Source organism: Notamacropus eugenii, chromosome 2 (genome assembly GCF_028372415.1).
Source record: "Notamacropus eugenii isolate mMacEug1 chromosome 2, mMacEug1.pri_v2, whole genome shotgun sequence".
In the NCBI taxonomy this organism is placed as follows: domain Eukaryota; kingdom Metazoa; phylum Chordata; class Mammalia; order Diprotodontia; family Macropodidae; genus Notamacropus; species Notamacropus eugenii.
In genome coordinates this window covers 110312823-110336634 of record NC_092873.1, presented here as the reverse complement: position 1 = coordinate 110336634, position 23812 = coordinate 110312823, and the positions used below count along the sequence as shown (strand labels likewise).

The window sequence follows — 23812 nt, the reverse complement described above, 5'->3', positions numbered from 1 at the left end:
CTGAATCTGGATTTGAACTCAGAAAGATGAGTCCTTCTGATTCCAAACCCTGTGCTCTATCCACTGAACCACCTAACTGCTCTTCTAATACTTCAACATAATTGAATAAACAAAGAGCAGTTACTTAGCATACTGCAATAAGGCTGATCCTAGAAGGTCCTGCCATCTCCTCATCTACAGGAAATTATTGAGTAGACAAGTGTAAAAGAGAACCTCCAAAAGATTTCAACACGGTTATTTAGCCTATCAGAGATGTTTATTATCAGTATTTTTAAAAAATGTAAATGCATACAGCCCACTATGGGTTGTTAATGGTTATGGTACGGTTAAAAGAACACCAGCTCTAGATTCGTATCTGGGTTCAAATCTCACCTCTGACACCAACTGATTCTGCACAAATCAGCTAAACTCTATATGCCTCAGTTTCTTAAAGTATGAGACTAGACAACCTTTGAGGTCCTCTCCATTCCTAGATATATGATTGAATAAGGGGGAAAAATTCTACTTGGCCAGTCCCACTGCACTGTTCTGCTAGAGGAAAAGTCCAAGTTTCTTCTAAAATAAAACAAGGCTCACAGCTGTGGCTTCCATTTTAACTAGCGTCATGGCAATTCCAAAGGATGTTTGCTTTTCTTAGGATTCTGGCCCACTCTTTTCTTCTTTTTCTGCAGCTCATTTTTAACCATATGCCGCTCCAGGAGCTGCTTTCTTTTCTGTGTACCACCTCTGTCAGGACTGTGGACAAAGTCACTTGCCCTCAGTCGACTGTGTGTGTGTTGAGGATGGTGGTGGAGTTCAATGGGACCAGAGTCAAAGACAAGGTAATGCCATGTATTGTAAGGCAGCACATCACTTTTACCACAGTTTTAGCCCTCCCCCATGAATGGGATTGTGGGAGTGTCCACAGCAAATGACATGGAGGGGCAGAGCTGTTACTAGGTTGAGGTGACTAGAGGTTTGTCCAAGAGCCCCAAATCTAAAAGATACTCAGTTTTGTAGGTGACGACAGCTCTTGGCAGCAATTTAGAAACAAAAGTGGTTGGCACCCAATTTAATAGTAATTAAAGAAGGAAGCTACCAGATGATAGGCAGCATGAGTTCCTCCTCTGTCCCACCTTGCTCTAGCATCCCCAAGCCTCACTCCAGGCCTCTACATCAACAGTGGCCTGAAGTCTCTATCTCCTTTTCCCAGAGGGAAGTATTCATCCTTTTTCTAAAATGAAGGTGCTTTACCCTATCCAGAAAAATTCCATGCTGTATCTCAGATAGAACCCAGAAAAAACGTCAATCTTTTTTTATTTGTAAATTTTTTTTATTTTAAACTTCAATATAAAATAAGAAAAGAAAAAGAAACAAATACTAAAACTAAAATAAGACAAAATAAGAAAAGAAAAATAGCATTATCATGTGCATAGCATAATGTGAAAGAGGATTCAAAATATACAGCAATAAATTTCCATTTCAAGAAAGGCTATGCTATGCAAGAAATACTATGAATTGTGTTGAGAGCTCTCCGTCTTTGCTTCCTTGTAAGTTTTCTTTTGTTCTCTGCTGTATGCTTCTTACTTTGATCTTTTTAATCACTGGAATTCCAATTCCAAGTCATCTCAATCAATTACAAAACAAATAGAAACTGATATGAAGTTGGATATAAATACAGGAAGCAGGCATTCAACACTTACTTGTTAAATTTTACTTGCTCTGCTGGAAGTGGGTCAATGTGATCACCTATCATGCCAAATAATGCCTGCATGAAGCCTTTCCTGATTCCCCCACCTTCCAATTCTCTACCCCACTTACTTTGTATATATTTCACATATAGTTATCTCTGTCCTTGTTTTCTCTCCTGATGGAATGTATACTCCTTGGGAACAGCAATTCTTTCACTTTCGTCTTTGAATCCCCAGCATCTAGCACAATACTTAACATATAGTAGGAGCTTAATTAATACTTGTTAATTGATTGATTAATTAATCATAAGTGAAAATGAAATCACTCTGTATTCCCTTGTTCTGTTAATAGATGATCCCAAGTCTCCTTACCATCCTGGTGGAAATGTTGCATTCCTTCAAGGATGAATTAGTACGAAGGGAACTTAGGGCTACAATCCAGCAGCTAACCAAACTGGCTCCAAAAACTGTGGTGCCCTTCCTCCTGAAAAATCCACTTCCATATGACGAGTAAGTACACCTCACCCTTATGTGCCCATCCCTCTTACACTATGCATATTTCTTTTCTTTTCTACTTTGCCAAGATGAGATGAGTGAGTTGTCCCTCTAAAGTAGTGATTCCCTCTTCCTCCAGTTATCTCTAAGGGTATCAGAAAAATGTTCAAGGAAAGTCATCAAAGAAAACTTGTTTGAATTCACTCACAGAAAAAAGAAAGGAAAGGAAAAAGGGAAGGAAAAGGCAAGAGGAAAGGCAAGGAGCAAAGCAAGGAGCAAGGCAAGGAGCGGCAAGGCAAGGCAAGGCAAGGCAAGGCAAGGCAAGGAGCGGCGCGGCGTGGCAAAGGCAAGGCAAAAGTCCTACCCAGGTTTCCTTGTTAAGGTTGGCTAGTTGTGAAATCAGATAAACAGCTCACCCTCAAGATTGAGATCACCTGCTAAAAACTTTTAATGTTTCCCTTCAAGGAGCCCTTATCTAAAATTGGAAAAGTTTCCTCTTTCTTTCTCAATCAATATCTGATAATAGTAAGAACTGCTCCTTTGTCTCCTCCACTGATTCTTCTGGCATCCTCCCTCTGACCCTTGCTGTCATGTCCCCCAAATTTCTGTTCTTACTCCCTCTTTTCTTTTCTCTTGACAGTCTCTTCCTTGGCAATCTCAGTCATTCCCATGGCTTTAATTTCCACTTTTATGCAAACATCTTCCACATTTCCAGTCCTGTATTTCCAATTGTCTGTAAAACATCACTTCTTGGATCAACATTTCAGACTCAATATGTCTAGAGCTAACCCTATTGTTATCCTCATCAAACTTGACCCTTTACTTAATTTCTATACTTCTATTAATAGTTCTATCATCCTTCCTTTCTCCAAAGATCAAAGCCTCAGTTATGTTCAACTCTTTCTTCTCCTTCACCCTCTATATTCAATCAGTTCTTTTTTCAATCCTATTGATTCTACCTCTAAAATATCTCTAGCATCTGTCCCCTCGTTTTCACTGTCATTGCAAAGACCCTAGTTCAGGCCTTCATCTCCTTTTACCTTCATTCTTGTAATACCCTACTAATGGGTCTTTCTGCTTTCAGTCTATCTCTACCTCCCCTTCCCCTCCAAACTATTCTTGACATAGTTACCCAAGCAAAGGGAATGGAACCCTAATCTATGGACCATGAAGGGTAAACTTGTGTCATCTGGGAAAGAAAATGAATTTGCAGCATTTGACACTTCTGGATACTCTTTGCTCTCTAGATTTTCAAGATACGTCTCTCTGTCTTGATTCTTCTACTTCCTATCTTGACTGTTCCTTCTCAGTCTCCTTTGCTTTGTTATCATCCATATCCTGCCCATTGTAGGTATAATCCAAAGTGTATTTTCCTATGTCCCTCTCTTCTTTATCTATACTCACCTGTTGTAACAACTCCTTCTACTACTATAATAGGACGGGGCTGATGTAGGCCAGTATAGTAGCTCAAGATTGAGACTAGAATGGAGACATGTAGAATATCTGACAGCTATGGAACATGGAACATTTTATTTAGTCATAGCAGAGTAAGGATATTCAACAAGAAGACACTGTTACTTTTTTTAATTAATTAATTTTTAGATATATGGAATGAAACAAGCATTTCTGTAACATAGTACAATAAAAAAGATGATTGCATATGAAACCACAAATTCACTATGTACAACTTGCTTTTCCTTTTAAATATACAACATAGTTATCATGTAAAAAAAAAAGGAGGGAGCAGAGCCAAGATGGCAGAGTAGAAACAGGGACCTGATAGAGCTCTCCTCCCCCAAACCTCTCAAAAAACTTGTAAAAATGACTAAACAAATTCTAGAGCAACAGAAGCCACAAAATGATGGACTGAAACAAATTTCCAGCCCAAGATCATCTGGAGGGTCAAAAGGAAGGGTCTGTTGCACCAGGCTGGGAGAGGAGCATAGTTCAGCCATGCCAGCATGGATGGAGACACAGGCCTTAGGGGACTGAATCGCTGGCAGCTACTGTGGTTTCTGGACTTCTCAATTCACAAACACCAAAGACAGTTTTGTGGGTCAGTGGAAAGAGTCTCTCACCTGGATGAGAAGGGACTGTGTTCCAGCCGTAGCCCCAGCCCCAAGGTTGCAGCAGCCACCGCTGAAGCTACAGCTGCTTCTGGAGTACTCCACTTAAAAAAGAGCTCAAAAATCAAGTAACTGGCTGAGAAAATGAGAAGATGGGAGAAAAGAAACAGACTATAGATTCTTACTCAGTGAAGAGATATTTTGCTATATCATCGGTGACAAGGAAAATCAAAACGTACAATGAGAAGAAGACAACAAAGCCAAAGCTGCTACATCCAGAGCCTCCAAGAAGACTATGAATTGATCTCAGGCCATGGAAGAACTAAAAAAGTATTTTGAAAATCAAATAAGAGAAGTAGAGGAAAAATTGGGGAAAGAAATGAGAGTGATGCAAGAAAATCATGAAGAATGAATCAACAACTTGTTAAAGCAAACCCCCCAAAATACTGAAGAAAATACCACTTTTAAAATTAGACTAACCCAAATGGAAAAGGAGGTCCAAAAACTCACTGAAGAAAATAATTTCTTCAAAATTAGAATGGAGCAAATGGAAGCTAAAGACTTTATGAGAAATCAAGAAATTATAAAACAAAACCAAAAAAATGAAAACTAGAACACCATGTGAAATATCTCATTGGAAAAACAACTGACCTAGAAAAGGGATCCAGGAGAGATAATTTAAAAATTATTGGACTACTTGAAAGCCAAAATCAAAAAAAAGAACCCAGATATCTTATAAGAAATCATCAAGGAAAATTGCTCTGATTTTCTAGAACCAGAAGGTAAAATAGAAATGGAAAGAATCCACTGATCACTTCCTGAAAGAGATCCCAAAAGGAAAACTCCTAGGAATATTGTAGCCAAATTCTAGAGTTCCCAAGTCAAGGAGAAAATACTACTAGCAACCAGAAAGAAACAATTCAAGTACTGTGGAAATACAAACAGGATAACACAAGATTTAGCAACTTCTACACTAAGGGATCAGAGCGCTTGGAATATGATATTCCACATGTCAAAGGAGACAGGTTTGAAACCAGGAAGTACCTATCAAGCAAAACTGAGTATCATATTTCAGGGGAAAAAAATGGAACTTCAATGAAATAGAGGACTTCCCAAGCATTCTTGTGCAAATGACCAGAGCTGAATAGAAAATCTGAATATCAAACAAAGGAATCAAGAGAAGAATGAAAAGGTAAAGAGGAAAGAGAAACCTTTATTAAATGTTTACATTCCTACACGCAAAGATGATATTTGTAACTCTTAAGACCTTTCTCAGTATTAGGATAGTTACAGGGAATATGTGTGTATGTATATGTGTGAATATATATATATGTACATTATATATATATATATATATATACACACACATCGAGAGAGAGACAGAGATAGAGACAGAGACACAGAGAGAGAGAGAGACAGAGACAGAGGGCACAGAGTGAGTTGAATATGAAGGGATGGTATCTAAAAAATAAAATTAAGTGTTGATACGAATGTACTAGGAGAAAGAGAAAGGAAGAGGTAGAATGCAGTAAATCATGTCACATAAAAGAGGCAAGAAAGCTTTTACAATGGAGGGGAAGAAGGGGAGGGAATAAGTGAGTCTCCCTTACATTGGATTTGGCTTCAGGAGGGAATAACATGCACACTCAATTGGGTATGGAAGTTTATCTTACCCTACAGGAAAAGCAGGGGGGAAGGGGATAAGAGAGGGGGGCAATAGAGAAGGGATGACAGATTGGAGGTATGGATAATTGGAAGTAAACACTTTGGTAGAGGGACAGGTCAAAGGAGAGAATAGAATAAATGGAAGGTGGGACAAGATAGGGGGAAATATAGTTGTCTTTCACAACATGACTGTTATGGAAGTGTTTTGCATGACTACACACATATAATCTATATTGAATTGCTTGCCTTCTCAGTTAGGGTGAGTGGGAAGGGGGGATGGGAGAGAACGTGGAACTCAAAGCTTTAAAAATGAATATTAAAAATTATTCTTACATGCAAAAAAAGAATGCACTGTTGATTCAGTTGGATGCAGGTTCCCTCCCTCTGTGTTTCTTATTATCATCTGCCAGATCCACGTGACTACTTGTATCTTGACTTTTTTTAGCCTAAGTCACCAGGAAACTATGTTGTAGCATGAGCTTTTAGTCCCTTGGGTCAATTCTCAAGGACAATGTCAATACTTTTTAAGGAAGAACTAGCCTAACCTCCCTGGGATGGGGCCTCAAGATCTTGCTTCTACCACAACTCCTATAAGTTCTCGTTTTTTTCTATACAAATGAATCTCAGATCTATATATATAGACCTTGATTCTCTCTTGAGTTCCAGTTTCAACTGCCTATGCCTTAGAGACATCTCAAGCTCAATACATCCAAGACAGAACTCTATCTTTTCCCTTCTCCCTAACTTCTCTGTCTCTGTCAAAGATACCAAAATCCTTCTAGTCATTCAGGTTTTCAGTCTCATCCTTGGCTTCTCACTCTTGCTAATCTCCCATATCCAATACCCTATATCTGCACTATTCAACCTCTTTCATCTCCTCCTCTACATTTGCATGTCCATCCTCTTAGTTCAAGACCTTATCACCTCATACCTGGATTATTGCAATAGGCTGGTGTCTACCACAATTAGAAAATTGGTCTCCCTGCTTCAAGACTTTTCCCTTTCTAACCTATCCTTCATTCAGTTGCCAAGGTGATTTTCCTAAAGGGTAGGTCTGCCTATATTATTCCTCTATTCAAAAAAAGCACCAGTAATTGATTCCCAATTGTGGTCAAATTCAAACTCCCCTTTTTGGCATTTATAACATTTCACTTCCTAGTTCCAACCTACTTTCTCTAATGTTGCCCTCCTCCATTGCCGTTCACATGCCTTTCAACCCTGCCAAACTGGGCTCCATGCTGTTCCTCACACATGTTGTTGTTGTGGCTGTTTGTCCTTTGTTCTCAAAGAGAACCATGACATCAGGGCTATGATACCATGACTTGCAAATGAATTAGATTTAAGTGAGGGTAGGCTGTGCAAAGTCACCAGTCTCACATTCTCTTCCAGAGCCATCTGGGTCCAGTATCAAGATACAGATCAGGACAACTGGAGATGGCCCTCTCTTTATTCGTGACATTCTATTTCTCACCTGTATGGTTTGCATAGACTTCCCTTGACTGGAATGCATTCCCTTTTCATCTCTGTCTTTTAGAATTCCTGGTTTCAGCTCAAGAGGTCACCTCCCACATGAATCCTTTCAAGCTGCTCATACTTTCTTCCCTCCCAATTACCTTCCATTCATTTCATATATTTTGCATCTACTTATATGGGCACCTAGGTAGCAGAGTGGATAAAGTGCTGAACCTGAAGTCAGGAATAGTCTTCTTCCTGAGTTCAAATCTGGCCTTTCTAGCTATGTGATCCTGGGTAAGTCACTTTACCCTATTTGCCTCAGTTTCCACATCTGTAAAATGAGCTGGATAAGGAAATGGCAAACCACTCCAGTATCTTTGCCAAGAAAATCCCAGATGGGTTTACAAAAGGTTTGACACAACTGAAACAACTCAACAACAACATTCACTTATATATGTATAATAAGTTCCTTATAACAGGGACTGTTTCATTCTGTTTTTGTATCCCTAGTATCTGCAATGCTACAATGCTTGGCTCATAATCATCACCTAATAAATCCTTACTGACTGATTTTTTAATTATTTTGAATTATGAAGATTTGTAATAGAAGTACCTTTTCTGAGTAACTGATGGAGCTTTGCCCAGATAACTCAGTTATTTATATTAATCCTTCTTTCCTCTTTTTCCTTGTTTCTCTGCCGAGTGGAAACATGGTTTTAGTGTTTGGTCCTTGTCTTTCTCCCTATAGGGATATCAGAGAGCTGTGGAGGTTACTTGGCAATGATGCTTGCCTTGCCAACTTGGTGTTGCCTGTTCTCCTCCATTGCAACACCAGCCAGAAGAAGGAGACAAAGCTACGGCTTAAATCTCAGTACCCCATCTATCCATTTCCCAAGGTGAGGCTAAGAGTCAACCTTTATCCTTTGGGCTGCTGATTACAAGTAACCTCATCTCTTTGTGACCTTTGATGAAAGTGAACTCAATTGTTTTCTCTCATTTCCCTTCAGGAAACCCAGGCCTTATGGGAGGTCACTGCTGCATTAGAGTTTAAGGAAACTCTAGAAGGATTACAAGACAAACTTTTCACCACCTACTTCCTCTCCCTTCCATACTTGATCAGGGTGCTAGCTTCTGCATCCAAGGCCCAGAACTCCAATGAGTTAGCCTTATATAGGTAAGAATGGGGAAGGGGGGAACCACCGCTGGGGCTGCTATTGAAAAAACTCATCCAGATCTCAGATGAGGATGTTATGGGGGTAATGGTAGCCGCAGCAGCAAGTCCACTGAGGGACATTGCTTGATCATTTGAGAAGCAGCATGGTATAAAATGGCTAATGTGCTGGATGTGGAATCAGGAAGATACAGATTCAGGTTCTGCTTCTGAGACTATTTGCCTTATGACCCAGGACAAATTATTTAAATTCTTTGTCCTTTAGTTTCTTTATCTATAAAATGAGGAAATTGGAATAGATGACCTTCTAATTCTAAATCTATGATCTAAGACAAGATTTCTTAGCCTTGGTTTCACAGACCTCAAGGGTATCCATGAAGTTGGATGGGAAAAATAAATGCATCCTTACTTTCCTTAACATCAGCCATCCTTCACTCAAAACAAAGTCAAGTGCAAGTCATGTCATCCTTTCTCTGATGGCATGATCTTCTTCGACAACGAAGGACATACACACAACCCAACATCTAAATGAAATTTAGCACTTCCTTCCATCTTGAATGTAGACAACAGACTGTAAGGATCCATAAATCCCCCCACACTGCCAAGGTGTTCATGTCACATGCAAAAAAGGTTTAAGAATCTCTAATCTAACCTCTTATCTGAAAGGACTTGAGCTTAGGCAGTAGTTCTCAAAAAGTATGCGGGGAAATTGTGGATGTTGTGTTGTCACTAAGCTATATATAATTTTGTTTAACATAAATTTTTACTTACCCAACATATACAGTATGATATTGCAGTTCTCACTAAATAAGCAAAATTTTTCCCTTATACATATGCATTAACCTTAAAAGATCTCAGAATTTGACTCCAAATTTGCTTTGTTAGACTGCAGATTTGTTATGTTTTACTTTCATTTTTAAATTGTTTCATGTTTAAAAGTGACAGTGAGAGGGAAAGATAAAGAAATGAATAATGAAAAGTAATGAAAATGAATGTTTGTAAAGATAGATTGAAGATAGATAGATAGATGATAGACAGATAGATAGATAGATAGATTAGATAGAGAACTTGATCACACCTAGAACTGTTTTTAAATGACTGCTCTAATGCTTTCTCAACTCTGTATTATCATGGACTTTAATATTTGGTGTGTCATGAGTCTCTGCATCAAAGAATACTGATCTGTAAGCAAAAAATTTTTGAGGTCCGCTACCTCAGAGGATGGAAGAGAAGCTGGCCATAGCTGTCAGAATCTTTTGCCTTCCTAGGGAAGGTGCTAATGATACCTTGACCTCTCCCCTGTCCTTCTGGTACACCTTAGTGAGCTAGAAGCCAGAGTGTACCTGAAAAGATGGCGGTGCTTGCCTTCTTGCTGACTCTCCTTGTTCATGAGACTGAGGACCAATTCTTTGGGAAGTTCCATTGCCCTAATCTCCTGAGGGAGTTCAGATGTCAGTATCCTGGGTGAGAAAAAGCACTGAGAGTGGGCTTTAATTCTCACTATGATACCCAACTCTGACCCTCTCTTTCCCCTTCTATAAAGTGAGGTTTCTCCTAGCTTGAAATTATGGGCTTTGAGGCTCCATATGACTCCACCTCAACTTGACCACAATTTCAGTAAGAGTTACTTGAGACTTTCTGGATTGTCAATTTTCTAAGAAATAAATTATTGGATAGTATAGTTAAAACAGATGATGCCTAGGGCTCTGTCTAGTTCTTATTTGATACTTTAAAGGTTTGGGGGCTAGAACAAGGTGGCTACCAGCCTTCTTTCAATCCTTTCCCAAAAAACACCTGTTTAGTATCAGTTTCTGCTCCACTCTTCACTCCTCTCTACCTCACACATCCCCTGTAATCATTGGGCTTCTTATAGAACAAGTGAGAAGAAACACATCGATAGCAACTAGGTGCTAAAGTCAGTTCCACTAGAAAGCCACCAAATGAACCTCTTCCTTTGGAGATGAGGAGTGGGCATCTTTCCCAGCAGCAGCCCCAGGTCTCAGTCTCCCATTGTAGGCTGTCTGTCCTCTCCCCATCTTTTCCATACCTTCTATCATGGATTCTGGTGCTTTCCAGGGTGCAAACATTCTTTAGTACAGCTCCACAGAGAAGGTGACTTTCCCAGAGTCACATACAGCTATAGTATAATATCATAGAAATGGCATTAGAGAGCCAAAAGATCAGATTTCTAGTATCTCCTACCAACTACAAATGAAGAGAAACTCCTTAATATCTCTGTAAAATTCTGATGTAGTGTGTAGGGGCTTGGTTGGACTGTCAGGTATCTCAACCCCATCACTGAGAGGGTTGCCCATGGTAAGGAGTCAAGGTGAAAGTGACAATTTGAATATATGGATTCTTGGGCAGTCAAGGTCTTTATAAGTCTAGAATTTCATCTACCCATTTATTGCCATATATACTCCCTTCTGACTTCTTTATACAGACATGTTAGAGTCAACCCTTATTTCTCCTTCATTGTCTAGCTCCATGGAGGCTGGATTTAAGAACTTTCTGGAACTCCAGGGATTCCACAGTATTGTGGTTCAAATGGAAAATACACAAGTTTGGAAGTTCCTTCGGAATTCCCAGTTTGTACATGTTGGAGTGATTCATTTGTGCAGGTGAAAATCAATTATCTATTTCTTAAGCACATAACATGTAGCTAGCTAGTACTGTTCCAGTAAGAAGAAAAGTATAATACCTAGTTCTTTCCATGAAAAAGTCTTTAAACCTATCTTGGGAAAAAATGGGGGGAAAAGTGTGTGGAGTAGGTGAGTTAACAGTATGACAGACTTACCAAAAAGAAACAAAATAAAACCCAAACCTTTGCGTAGCAATCATTTTTAATTATTTTGTTGTGGTGACTCTTTCCATTTAGATCATTGTACTGGTGCCATCTCCAACCAGAATTGGGGAATTAATTAAATTTTTGGTATAAGAATTTACATCTTAGAAGCTAGCAAACACTGCAAGTCAGAATTTTATTTTTTTTATCTAGACTTTTAAAATAAGGATAAAAATGTTAATAATGCAAAATAAATTTAAAAGTCTGTATATATACCTTTTTTTGGAGAGTCAGTTGTTAAATATTTACCAACACACCTCTGGTTGTAGGCATTGTGTTTCTCATTTTTCAAGTTGACTTTTAAGGAGTACCAGGATCTTTGACCTCATTTACCCTTAATCATCCTAACAGAGACCAGAGATGTACAGAGTTCCAAATACTGCCTGAGCTCCACTGTGGTAACTTTTCATTGCATGAAACTATCTGAATCATCTAAATCATCTGGTCTGAGTCTTTGAGGCAGGGATTTCTTTCTGCTTATAGTTGTATCTCCATCATTTAGCACAGTGCTTGGCATAGTTGGTACTTAATAAAGGACCTAATGGACTTTCCTGATATATGCAGTAGCCATTGCCCCTGAAGTATCACTAGCCCCCACTCTGAAGAGCCCTGCTCATGAAATATGAAGACATTGCAAAGACTGAAGCTAGGCATTATGGGTCTGTTCATTTGGCGTATCTCTTTTTAATGAAGGCATCAGGTCACTTCCACCATCTCACCTCTTTAGGCTGCAGACCTCCCAGCTCTGAAGGCAGCTACTAAAGGTGCTTGTTCAGGCTTACAGTGAAATTAATCCTTTCACCAGTTTGTAAGGAGAGGAGGGAAAGGATAAGAATCTGTTTTTCCCATTTTAATTTTAATTTGTAAAAGTACTTGAAATACCTCCACAGTTGTCCACAGCTTGTCAGATGTTAAAGAATATTCTCAGGGTGGTTTTATTCTGGTGTTGGAAGGAGACTTTTGCTTGGGAAAGTTGCCTATGCAATCACCCTCTGACATTTACCCAGCAAATCTGAAATTCAGAAAGACTCTCCGTTCCAATGTTGGTGACACTGCAAATCTTATTAATCTGTTAATATCAGTACCAAAGGGCCAAAGTCATGATTCTTGGAAGTGGAGCTGAAAATGGTATAAGACAAAGAACCCTGAAGGTTATCTGATGGTGATGATGATGGTGATGGTAATGATAAAAACAAGGAATGTTTGGGTACAGAAAGGGATGAAAAAGAAATTCTGCCAAAGTCCTGGGGCAGAAAGGAAGGAGTTATTGGAACTTCTCATAGGTAAGTTTCCCCCAAATACTTCATTTACTGTCGTTCCTCTTCATTATAGATCTTTGGTCCAGTTACGTGAGATCTTAAATCACAATGTGCTACATAGTCCCTTGCCTTTCCTTAAGTCTGTTGAATATGAATACAGAATGTTCTGCGCTGCCCTATTTTCAGAGGTAAGGCCAAGACAGGGAGAGGAAAGAATGGTTAATCAGCAAAGATTTATTAAATGCCTAGGATGCTGGGGATACAAAGACAAAAATGAAACAGCACTTGCCCTTGAGGAGCTTATATTCTATCAGGAGAGATAATGCATGCATAAATAGGTTTATACAAGATAAAATACAAAATAAATGCAAAGTAATTTTGCATGGAAAGCTCTAGAAACTGGATGGGTCTGGGATCAGGAAAGACTTCACTTAGAAGGGGGCCACTTGAGCTGGGCTTTGTTGGAAGATTTTAAGAGGTAGAGGTGGGGTGGGGAGTAGGGGAGGAAAAATCTGTGATATAGGGTTAATTGGAGCATTATACAATGTTTACATTTTGCCTTCTGTAGCTTTTAGGTTGCCAGGATATGGGAGAGCTGGAGAAAAACTCAATGAACATAGCACTGAAGTTAGAAATACAAAGAACCAAAGACATCAACCCCATTATCAGATTCCTGGCAGTAAGAGCATTGGGAAATGCTCTTGTTGGGTTACCTAAGGAAGTGAGTCTACATAAGTTCTCTTGTTTTTTAATGAAAGGTCTAGTGGTGTGAAGGAAGGAGAACAATCTGGTTCAAAAGACCTAAATTCTGGTTCTCATGCTGTCACTAACCCAATGGATATTGATTTAGACACAAAGGGTCTGGGGTTAAATTTTGACACTGCCATTTGCTAGCTGGGTGACTTCGGAAAGGGACTTCATGTTTCAGGGCTCAGTTTTTAATCTGTAAAGTGACGGGGTATCTAAGGTCTCCTCCAGTTCTAAAAGTTATTGTTTTATTTATGTTGGCATTTCTCCCCCCCCCCCCCGCCCCTCGACACTACTATGTGACCCTGGTCAAGTCACTTAATAAGCCCTGTTTGCCTCAGTTTCCTCATCTGTAAAATGAGCTCGAGAAAGAAATGGCAAACCACTCCAGTATCTTTGCCAAGAAAACCTCAAATGGGCTCACAAAATGTCAGACACAACAGAAATGATGCAATGACAACAAAAATGTTTCCATTTCCAAATTCTGGTCATGAACTTCATTCTACCAAGTCTTGACCATAATTATTTTGATGGTATGAAAATGCCAAATTGTTTTGTTTATTGCTCATAGTCTATTTATCTACATATCTAGTGGAGGGAGTAATGTTATTACCAATCTTGACTCCTCTATTTTTGTTGTTTCAAGGTCTCCCAGTGCATCCTGGGTCATCTCCAGTCATCTTGATGAATATCTAGTCACTGGATTCAGATGGCTCTGGAGGAGAAGTGAGTCTGGTGACCTTGCACAGCCCTCCTTCACTCAAAACAAAGTCAAGTGCAAGTCATGTCATCATTTCTCTGATGGCATGGTCTTCTTCAAATCATATCTACTGTCCTTCATAAAGTCCATTTTTATAGTTTAATTTGAACAATTTTCTGTTTTCCCTTCAATTTTAAGTCAGCAAAATTTCAACCAATATGTGTAAGAAGTTTGCCATTTGTTCTATTTAAGTGATGGTACAGGAGAAAGGCAAGGAAAGCCTTGTTTGTTTTTACACCATTTCCAAAGCCAGATATTCACTTCCTTATCTTCCTTTATCTTTCAGAGTCCCAACCTTCCATAATGTCCCAAATGAGCCTCTGGTATGTTTTTTAGCTGAGCCATACCTAAATAGTCTTGAGCAAGGGCCAGGGGTAGAAGGGGGTTTTGGGGCATGGGGGGGACCTAAGGCCTTGAGGCCACATGTGGCCCTCTAGATCCTCCCATGAAGCTCTTTTGCACTTGAGGACCTGAAGGGTCATATGTGGCCTTGAGGCTACAGATTCCCCACCCCTAGTCTTGAGTCTGTGATATGCCTGTGTCCCTTAGCACTTTTAAACCCAGTAGCAGACAACACTATCACTATTTAAGCCAGTATTACATGGGACCTCTTAGGAAGCTAGTCTGTTATAAAATCTACACTATAAATACCATCCAGATAGCCCTCCTTCTGAGTAGGAATAGTAAAAATAGCTGCCATTCAGATAGTACTTTAAGTTTGCAAAGAGATTTCCATGTGTTATCTCATTTTATCCTCATGACAGCCTCATGAGGTGGATACTCTTATTATCCACATTTTACAGGTGATGGAACTGAAGCAAACAGATGCTAAGTGATTGTTCAGGGTCACTATTTCAGGCAGGATTTCAACTCAGGACTTCCTGATGACTCCTAGTCTATCACTCTTCCTTTGGTCATTTGGCTGCTTGAGAATATTATTCTGGCTCACATTCCCAACATATTCCCTAAAGAAGTGGAATTTAAAGGTAGATGTTCAGGTCTCTATGATAAAATTAGAATGACCTATCAATGGAGTGAGTTCTCTTTCAAAGTACTGAGCTCTCCATCACTGCAAGTTTTTAAGCAGAACCTGGATGATGATTATTATATCAGAGAAATTGTATAATTTAATCAATAAGAATGTATTAATCACTTACTATATTCTGTGCTAAGGGTTGAACATAGAAATATAAAAATGAAATAGTTCCTGTCCCCATGGAACTTACATTGTAATGAGGAAGGATATCAGTGTTGGATGGAAGACTGGACTAAATTACTTCTAAGCCTAAGATTTCTTTCTGTTTATACATGTATAAACAGAATATATATTTATACATATATATAAATGAAATTTATATAATTAGTAGAGTATTACCCTCATCATCTTTTGCCTTTGGCACTAAGAAATGGAGAAAAGCCATCTCCACCTTAGTAGTGGGATTTGGGTTATAGACTCTAAAATTTCAAAGAAGAGATTATAGAAAATCCTGTGCTATTGGAATGAATTTGAATCCCATTCTTTTATAGGCACCCAAACATAAGAAGATAATTTTTAAGGTATTAACAGATGCTCTGTGTGAGACCTGTGACCCACAAGTCATTGAAGAAACCTTAATTGTGCTTGGGAAATTTATCCCCTTCCTGAAGACTTTGAAGCAGTATACTGTTCTACAGTTAGTTTTCCAGATCAGAGCATTATTGCGAGATGTAAGTGTACAGAGGAGGAAGAAGATCTGCCTCCTTATCTATTAAGCAATTACTGGTGGTTATCCTTTGTGAGTTACAGTTTAATGATTTTGAGACTTTATTAAAAAAAACAAAACCATATTTACTGAAGTAGTTTACTGGCTACCTGTCCCTAGCTTTACCCATTTTAATTTCACTAATAACCTGTCAGAATCACCTTAAGTAAAAATATTTGTGATTACTTACAATATTATAAGTGGCTAGCCATGGTGTTAAATACCTAAAATCCCTCCTAGAACAGGGTTGGAAAGGGAAGGATGAATCTGGCAGATAGCTTGAGTTCAAGAGTTCGGAGGTAATTGAATCATTTCATTTGCATCTGACCTTCCATTACCCCATCTGGGATTTTCTTGGCAAAGATAATAGAGTGGTTTTCCATTTCAATAATCTTGATGATAAAGACTTATAAGTAAATGTCAATTCAGTTTTCCAATGTTCCTTTTTCCCTCAGCAGCACATGTAGTGTTGGTCAGTCAATCATAGTTTGTGCTCACTATACACCAGAAAAATTGAACACTTTGTTGCCAAAAAAAAGTAAGATGGGGTCCTTGTTGTAATAGAATTTATAATTTACATTTATAATTTAACTTATAATCCAGTTGCAGGCATGTATATCTACTTAAAGTTTACAAAACAATGTGGAAAATAAATACAGAATAATGGATAAAGTGACAAAAAATAAAAAGGCTCTTACTACTCCAAGAGAAGAGAAGGTTAATCAGGGGAAGTTACATGCATAGAAATTTAGTCAGGTTTTGATTAAAATCATTTATGTGTTTTGTCAATTACTCAGAAAATTATAAAATCATAGATCTAGAAAAGGAGGGGACCCAACCCCTTTACTTTACAGATGAAAAAACTGAGGCCGATATAGGTTAATTGACTTGCCCCAGCTTACACAATGAGTATCAGAAGCCAGATTTGAACAGGGGATCCTCTAATGTCAGAGCCAAAGATTTATCCACTCCATCATACTACCTCACTTCTTCTGACACAAGAATAAGAAATCTCAAAAGTCATGCGTGTGAAGGGAAATGATGGTGAGCAGTTTTGCTTGGAGTGTATAATAAGGAGAATAATAAGGAATGTATAATAAGGAGTGTATAATAAGGAGAATAATAAGGAATAAAGTTTGTGATGTCAAAGGTCTTTGCTACAGGCTTGACTTTGGGGAAAGGAAAAAGGTCTTAGGAGGAAATGCCAGGTCGGCAACATTCAGCTAAATATTAGCCATTCCCTTATAATTACACACTCCTGAACATCTAAGTGGTTTGCCCATCTAGACATGGACAGAATAAGACTTGGACAAGGGAACACACACAAGACAATCACCAGGTAACACAACACAAATGACTAAAAAAGAGTCCTGGAAAATCCTGAGTCATCATGGTGGGGTTAGTTCACAGATTTAGGAATATCTTCTCAGGCTTTCTCTTGCAGCAGCTACTGATATAACCTGAAGGTTTAGAAAAGTGACTGTTCCTACCTGATCCACTTTCCCTTAAGTATACCCAGCTAATTACTACCCTTGACTAGCCCCCAGATCCTTACCATCTCATATCCACTACCTATAAGAGCAGAAATATTTACACCCCAAGGAAATCTTTTGACTATATTCCCTATTATTATTGGAAGGTGATATGATTTACAGAGACTAGATAGATACAATTTATTAAACACTTGCTATGTGTCAAGTGGTGCTGTGGATGCAGTGCTGAGCCTAAAGTCAGTAAAACTCTTCTTCTTGAATTCAAATCTGGCCTCAGACACTTACTAGCTGTGTAATTCTGGGCAAGTTACTTAACCCTGTTTGCCTCAGTTTCCTCATCTGTAAAATGATCTGGAGAAGGAAAGGGCAAACCACTCCAGTATCTTTGCCAAGAAAACCCTACAAGGAGTCATAAAAAGTCAGACATGACTGAAACAACTGAAGGACAATGTGCCTGGCATTTGCTAAGTATACAGATGATATTTATGCTAAATGATACCTACTCTCAAGTGAAGAAAGATATCACATAAAGCAGAAGTGGAAATTTATGATGAGAGCCTGTGTGCCACACAAAAGATGGCATGGACTGGAGATGTCTGAGAAGTGCTGCAGAGACCTGGAACCCAGAAAGAAAAGGCTTAATCTGGCCTATAAAAACCCAGGAGGTTCCAAGGGCAGAGCGGAGTTTTCTACTGGAAAGAAAGTAGAGGGGATGTCCCAAGCGAAGACTGCTCCACTGCAGATTTCTGTTAAGTTTTCCTAGGGAGCAGTAATTGATGGGGGGTGGGTGTGGTACTTGAATTTCAAGCAGAAAAAATTTGGATTTGATATTTTAACTCATAGGGTTATTTTTTCTATTGTGGGTTCTTACAAAGATGTCTTAGTTCTTCTGCACAACATGACAATGCAAAGCCTATATCAGATTGCAGGCCATCTTGGAAAGGTGAAAGGAGAAGGAGGAGGAGAAAATTTTAAACTTATGAAAGTGAATGTTGAAAACTAAAAATAAATAAACTTGAAAATAAAAGATGTCCCTCAAAAAAAGTTTATTATTTAATTTGATCAAAAGTGAGATTTCATAGGTATGCAAAATTCCCAATCAAGTAAATCCCCCTTGTAGATCAGCACTTGCTCTTCAACTCATCTTGGAGAATTTTTTTATGATACTGGGAGGTCTTACAATTCAAGAGTGTAAATGTACTGAAACTTTGCCCCCAAGTAGCAGGACACTTTGAGTTTCCCCACTGCAGAATGCAACTATACTAAGTCCACTTTATTGCACAGAGATCTCCACTAGTATAAAGACAACCAGCATATGTCAATGGCAGGAGTTGAACCCAGGTCTTCCTTTGTCCAACAGTTCTCTATCCTCTCTATCAGCCAAGCCGTGCTTTCTCTCCTCCCTCAAAAGAGCAGTTTGCTATGGTCAGTTCGATTCAGTTCAGCTTAACAAACATTTATGAAGCACCTATTAGTGCACAGAACTGTACTAGACACTGAGAATGCAGAACCAGATACGATGCAGGACCCCAGTCTCAAGATTACAATCCAAGTGTGTTAATGTACTAACAGTTTGCCCCCAAGTAGCAAGAAACTTTGAGTTTCCCCACTGCAGGATGCAACTATGATAAGTCCTCTTTATTGCACAGAGATCACACTTCCTGGCTATCATACTAGTGGAGAAAAGTTATCACCACGAATTGTTATCTTTGCTCCATCTTGTTTCTGTAGGAGATAACTGCCATACGCCTTGCTGCTGTCACTCTTTATGGTCACCTGCTCTGTTTTGTCCATAAAAGACCTGTGTTTGTGGATCAAGTAGAGAAAAGCTTGGGTTCACTTCTGATCCTTCTAAAAGACAACGACCCCCGAGTAGTTCAAGTAAGAACAACTGAGTATTGTTGGAAATGGGATAGCCAGGCTCAGTTACTCAGAAGTAGGCTACTTTTGATGGAGGACCATAAGAATTTCTCCTGCAGAGGCCCTCCAATATCCCAACTGATTCAACACAATTCAATGAAAAATTATTAAGGACCTAGTGTGTTCCAGCCTTTATACTAAGCCCTGGGGATTCAAAGATGAAAATGAAATTGTCCCCAAACTCCAAGAGCTTACATTCTGATGCCAAAATGGAAAATCTAAGCAGATAATTAAATACAAGATATATACAAAAGTATACAAAATTATGAAAAGATGAAGAGAGCCCCAATAGTTATGGAGAATTCTAAGAGGCCTTGAAGATAAATTGTGTTTTGCAGGAAGTTAGGGGTTGTGATAAGTGGAAATAAGGAAGGATAACATTCTAGACAAGAGAGAGTATCTATGCAAAGTCTCAGATGTAGGAGATAGGATAACCATGTATGGCCAGTTTGGCCAATAAAGAGAAAAGAGAAGGAACAGTAGGTAGAAATCATACTTTAGAGGGCTCTAAATGGGTAACTAAGTGGCATAGAAGTTAAAGTGTTGGGCCTGAAGTCAGGAAGTCTTCTTCCTGAGTTCAAATCTGGCCTCAGACACTTCCTAGCAGTGTAATCCTGGGCAAGTGCTTAACTTTGCTTGCCTAGTTCCTTACCTGTAAAATGACCTGGAAAAGGAAATAATAAACTACTCCAGTATCTTTGCCAAGAAATGTCCAAAAATGTGGTCACAGAGAGTCAGACACAACTGGAAAACAATTGAACTAGACAGAGGATTTTATATTTCATCCTGAAGGAAATTGTGAGCCATTAAAGATTTTTTTCATCCAGGAGTCAGAACCAGGTCTCTCCTGATTTTAAGTCTTTCTCTTCTCAGTCAATGAATAATCATCACCAAATATGTGTGAGGTATTTGGCAGTAAAAGCAGGAACTAAATAGTCCTTGCCTCAAGAAGTTTATGTTTTACTCAAGGGAAATTAAATAAACACATGTATGTACACATAAATATCTATGAAGCAATTCATGGGAATGAGGGGAGGTCATGTTAGGATCAATAAAAGTCTCATTTAAAAACCTATAAAAAGATCTAGAGTTTCCAAGACGTAGACATGAGAATGACGTACTCTAGGCATAGGAAACACTGAAAAAGTAGAAAGACAAGAAATGGAATGTCATGTATGAGGAACAGCAAAGAGTCCATTTTGGCTAGAACACAGAATGTGTGAAGGAGAACAATTCATAAAGTTAGAAAAATCCTCTGGAGATAAATAGTGAAGGGCTTTAAATGCCAACCAAAGGTATTTGTATTTTGCCCTCCAAGCAATAGGATTCCCTAGGAACATTTTCAGCAAAAAGATAATGAGCTAAGAGCTATACTTTAAGAATATCCCTTTAGGGCAAGTAGGTGGTATGGTGGATGGAGCACTGGCTCTGGAGTAAGGAGGATCTGAGTTCAAATGTGCCTTCAGACACTTACTAGCTGTGTGACCCTGGGCAAGTCATTTAACTCCAGTGCCTCAAAAAAATAAAAAAAGAATATCCCTTGGTATACAGTTAACAATAATACTGTACTTATGAACAACTGTGAATGACTTAGTTAATCTCAGCAATGCAAGGCTCCAAGTCGATCACAAAGGATTCATGATGAAGCATGCTATCTGCCTCCAAAGAAAAAACTGATGGTGTCTGAATACAGACCAAAGCTTATTATTTCTTCCTTCCTTCCTTCTTTTTTCTTCCTTCCTTTTTGTCTCTTTCTTTCATTCTCCTTCCTTCTTTTCTTCCTTCTTTCTTTTTTTCTTTCTTTCCTTCCTTCCTTTCTTCCTTTTTTTGTATCTTTCTAATTTTCTTCCATGAAATGAATGGTATGGAAATGTTTCACATAATTGTGCAGCCTATATCAGATTGCTTCCTATCTCAGGGAGAGAAGAAGAGAGAGAGGGAGGGATACATTCAGAACTCAAAATTTAAAAAAAAGGAACATTAAAAATTGTCTCCACATGTAACTGAGGGGAAAAAACCAAGAATATTCCTTTGGTAGCTGTGTGGTGGAGGATAGTATGAATTACATCAGTATGTAAGCTCCTTGAGGGCAGGGAATACTTTTTTTTTTTTTTGCTCTTCTTTGCATCCCCAGAGTTTAGTATTGTGCCTGACACAAAGTCCGGTCTTAATAAATATTTGTTGATTGATTGATTGATTATTGCAATAGTTGCCATACCGCACTTCATGTTGCTTGCAGTAACTGGGTTGTTGAATTCCCTGATGCAGTAATTCCACTTCTTTCAGAGTTCCACAATTGTACTTAGGGATTGCTCTTCATTCCTCCGGTCAAAACCGCTTAGGGAATTCCTAAAGAATTTTCAACCTGAGGGAGAAATCAACTTCCCCCAATTTTATGGTGAAGTCTACGATCTCCTGGTGAGTAAGTATGCTTGATTTGACTTGCCAGGACTGATAATACTGGGGAGAAGAGACATGGGGAATGGCAGAATTAATCCTATTTTATTCAGCAGTAATTTTGCTAGAGATATCATGAAGCTAACTAAATGAGAATGAGAAGCTCACACAGGAAATCATTTCACGATCATTTTTTAATTAGTTAACATTCTGAAAGCAAAAGAAAACAGTATCATAGAAAGTTAAGTAGCTACCAGAGACTTGAATTGTTTGGGGTTACTCCCACTGCTGACATCAGTCAACCATCAAAAAGTATTTATAACTCTAATGTTTAATTACTCTGTATCAGAACATGTTACTTTTGGGAGGGGGAACAGCAAAGAAAGATAAAACATGTTTCTTCTTCTCAAGAGCTTATATTGTCTGGTATATAGTTTAGTGGTGAATAAACGCTTGTTGACTGATCATTTGATGGGCTCTGTTGTTCGTCGTGTCTGACTCTGTGACCCTATTTAAGATTCTCTTTGCAAAGATACTGGAGTGGTTTGCCATTTCCTTCTCCAAATCATTTTACAGATGAAGAAACTGAGGCAAAAGGGGTTGAGTGACTTGCCAGGATGTTCCACAGCTAGTAAGTATCGGAGGCCAGATTTAAACTCAGAAAGAGTCTTTCTGACACCAGGCTGGGCACTCTATCCACTACACCACCTACTGCCCATTGATTATCTCTAGTAAGGTAAATAAGACTATTGCACACGAATGGAAACTATAGGGAGAATATACATACATACATACACATATATTCTCTCTATAGTATGTATATGTGTATATGTATATATGCATATACATGTATATGTGTATATATGTGTGTGAGTGTGTGTGGAAGAGTGCCTAATAATTAAAACTGTACAGAAATAGAATATGCTACCTGATGAAATAGTGAGTAGAGGTGTTCAGACAAAGGCTACATAAATACCTCTCTGGGATGTTGTAATGGTCCTCAAATTATAATCTACAGACTCCGATGGGTCCCACAGACTCTTGCCAAGAGGTCAGAACTACTGTCATAACTATGCTAAGTCATTATCTGCCTACTAATACTCCTTTTTCTAACCACATATCTGTCTGAGTCTGGAATTCCTTCATATGCCTCAGCTGAAACAATATATTACAACAGATGGAATGCCAAAGTAGATACGAGAATTCAACTGTCTTCTACTAAACCAGACATTAAAGAGATATGAAAAAGTGTGTAAAGCAATGACATTCTTTTCATTATTTTAAATAATATTTTATTTTTCCCAATTACATGTAAAGGCAATTTTAGTATTCTTTTTTCAAAATTTTGAGTTCCAAATTTTCTCCGTCCTTCTCTCATCTCCCCCCTCCCTAGGATGATAAGCAATTTGAAATAGGTTATATATGTGTAATCATGTTGTTTTTTCATTTTTTTGTTTTGGGAAACCTAGTAATTGTTTATTAGAAATGCTAGTGATAATTGCATGTAATTGTTACTTTAGGTGAAATAATTTATTTCAAAAATGTATCACTTTTAATTTTTAATATGGTAAAAAGCAATAGATAAAACCCACATAAGCAAACGCTGTTTAGTCCTCAATAATTTTTAAAAGTATAAAAGAGATCCTGGGACCAAGAGGTTTGAGAACTGCTATTGAAGAGGGAGTTCATATTTCAGATAGGATTTGGACACAGTGTCTTCTACAATATCTACCAATAGATAGTCTAGGATTCTATGAAATAAATTAGATAACAGTTGGAGCCAGTCTAGACCAGCTCACAACAGGTAACTTTAAATTTTCAGTGTGAACTTCTATTTACACCTCATAAATCAGCAAACACAACAAATCAGAGTTTGATTTATTTTTTGGTTGACTGTCAGGACTTTAAGTGATGGAGGAAAAGTATAATAATACAGATGAAACTTAAAAATATCATCCTCACAATATTTTTCCCTGGGAGAGCCAATAGTTAAACATTTTCCAGTACATCACTGGATAGTATAATTCATATAGAGGTAAAGTAATAATAGAAAGCCAATCTCTAAGCCAAGAAGATCCATCCCCTGAAGTACAGTTATCCCCTCCACATTTCAGGGATTAAAGGTGT

The 23812-nt window shown here is 38.4% G+C and overlaps 1 protein-coding gene across 1 annotated transcript in view; it reads left to right on the top strand.

Moving 5' to 3' along the window:
- Window positions 1–23812, top strand: part of LOC140522793 (maestro heat-like repeat-containing protein family member 1) — a 128899-nt gene that overhangs the window by 96855 nt on the left and 8232 nt on the right. Inside the window, 10 exon segments of the mRNA XM_072638051.1 lie at window positions 672–821; window positions 2023–2180; window positions 8100–8247; window positions 8359–8525; window positions 11006–11143; window positions 12700–12814; window positions 13195–13347; window positions 15661–15840; window positions 19100–19249; window positions 21575–21706. Coding sequence (XP_072494152.1) covers window positions 672–821; window positions 2023–2180; window positions 8100–8247; window positions 8359–8525; window positions 11006–11143; window positions 12700–12814; window positions 13195–13347; window positions 15661–15840; window positions 19100–19249; window positions 21575–21706 — 1491 coding nt within the window.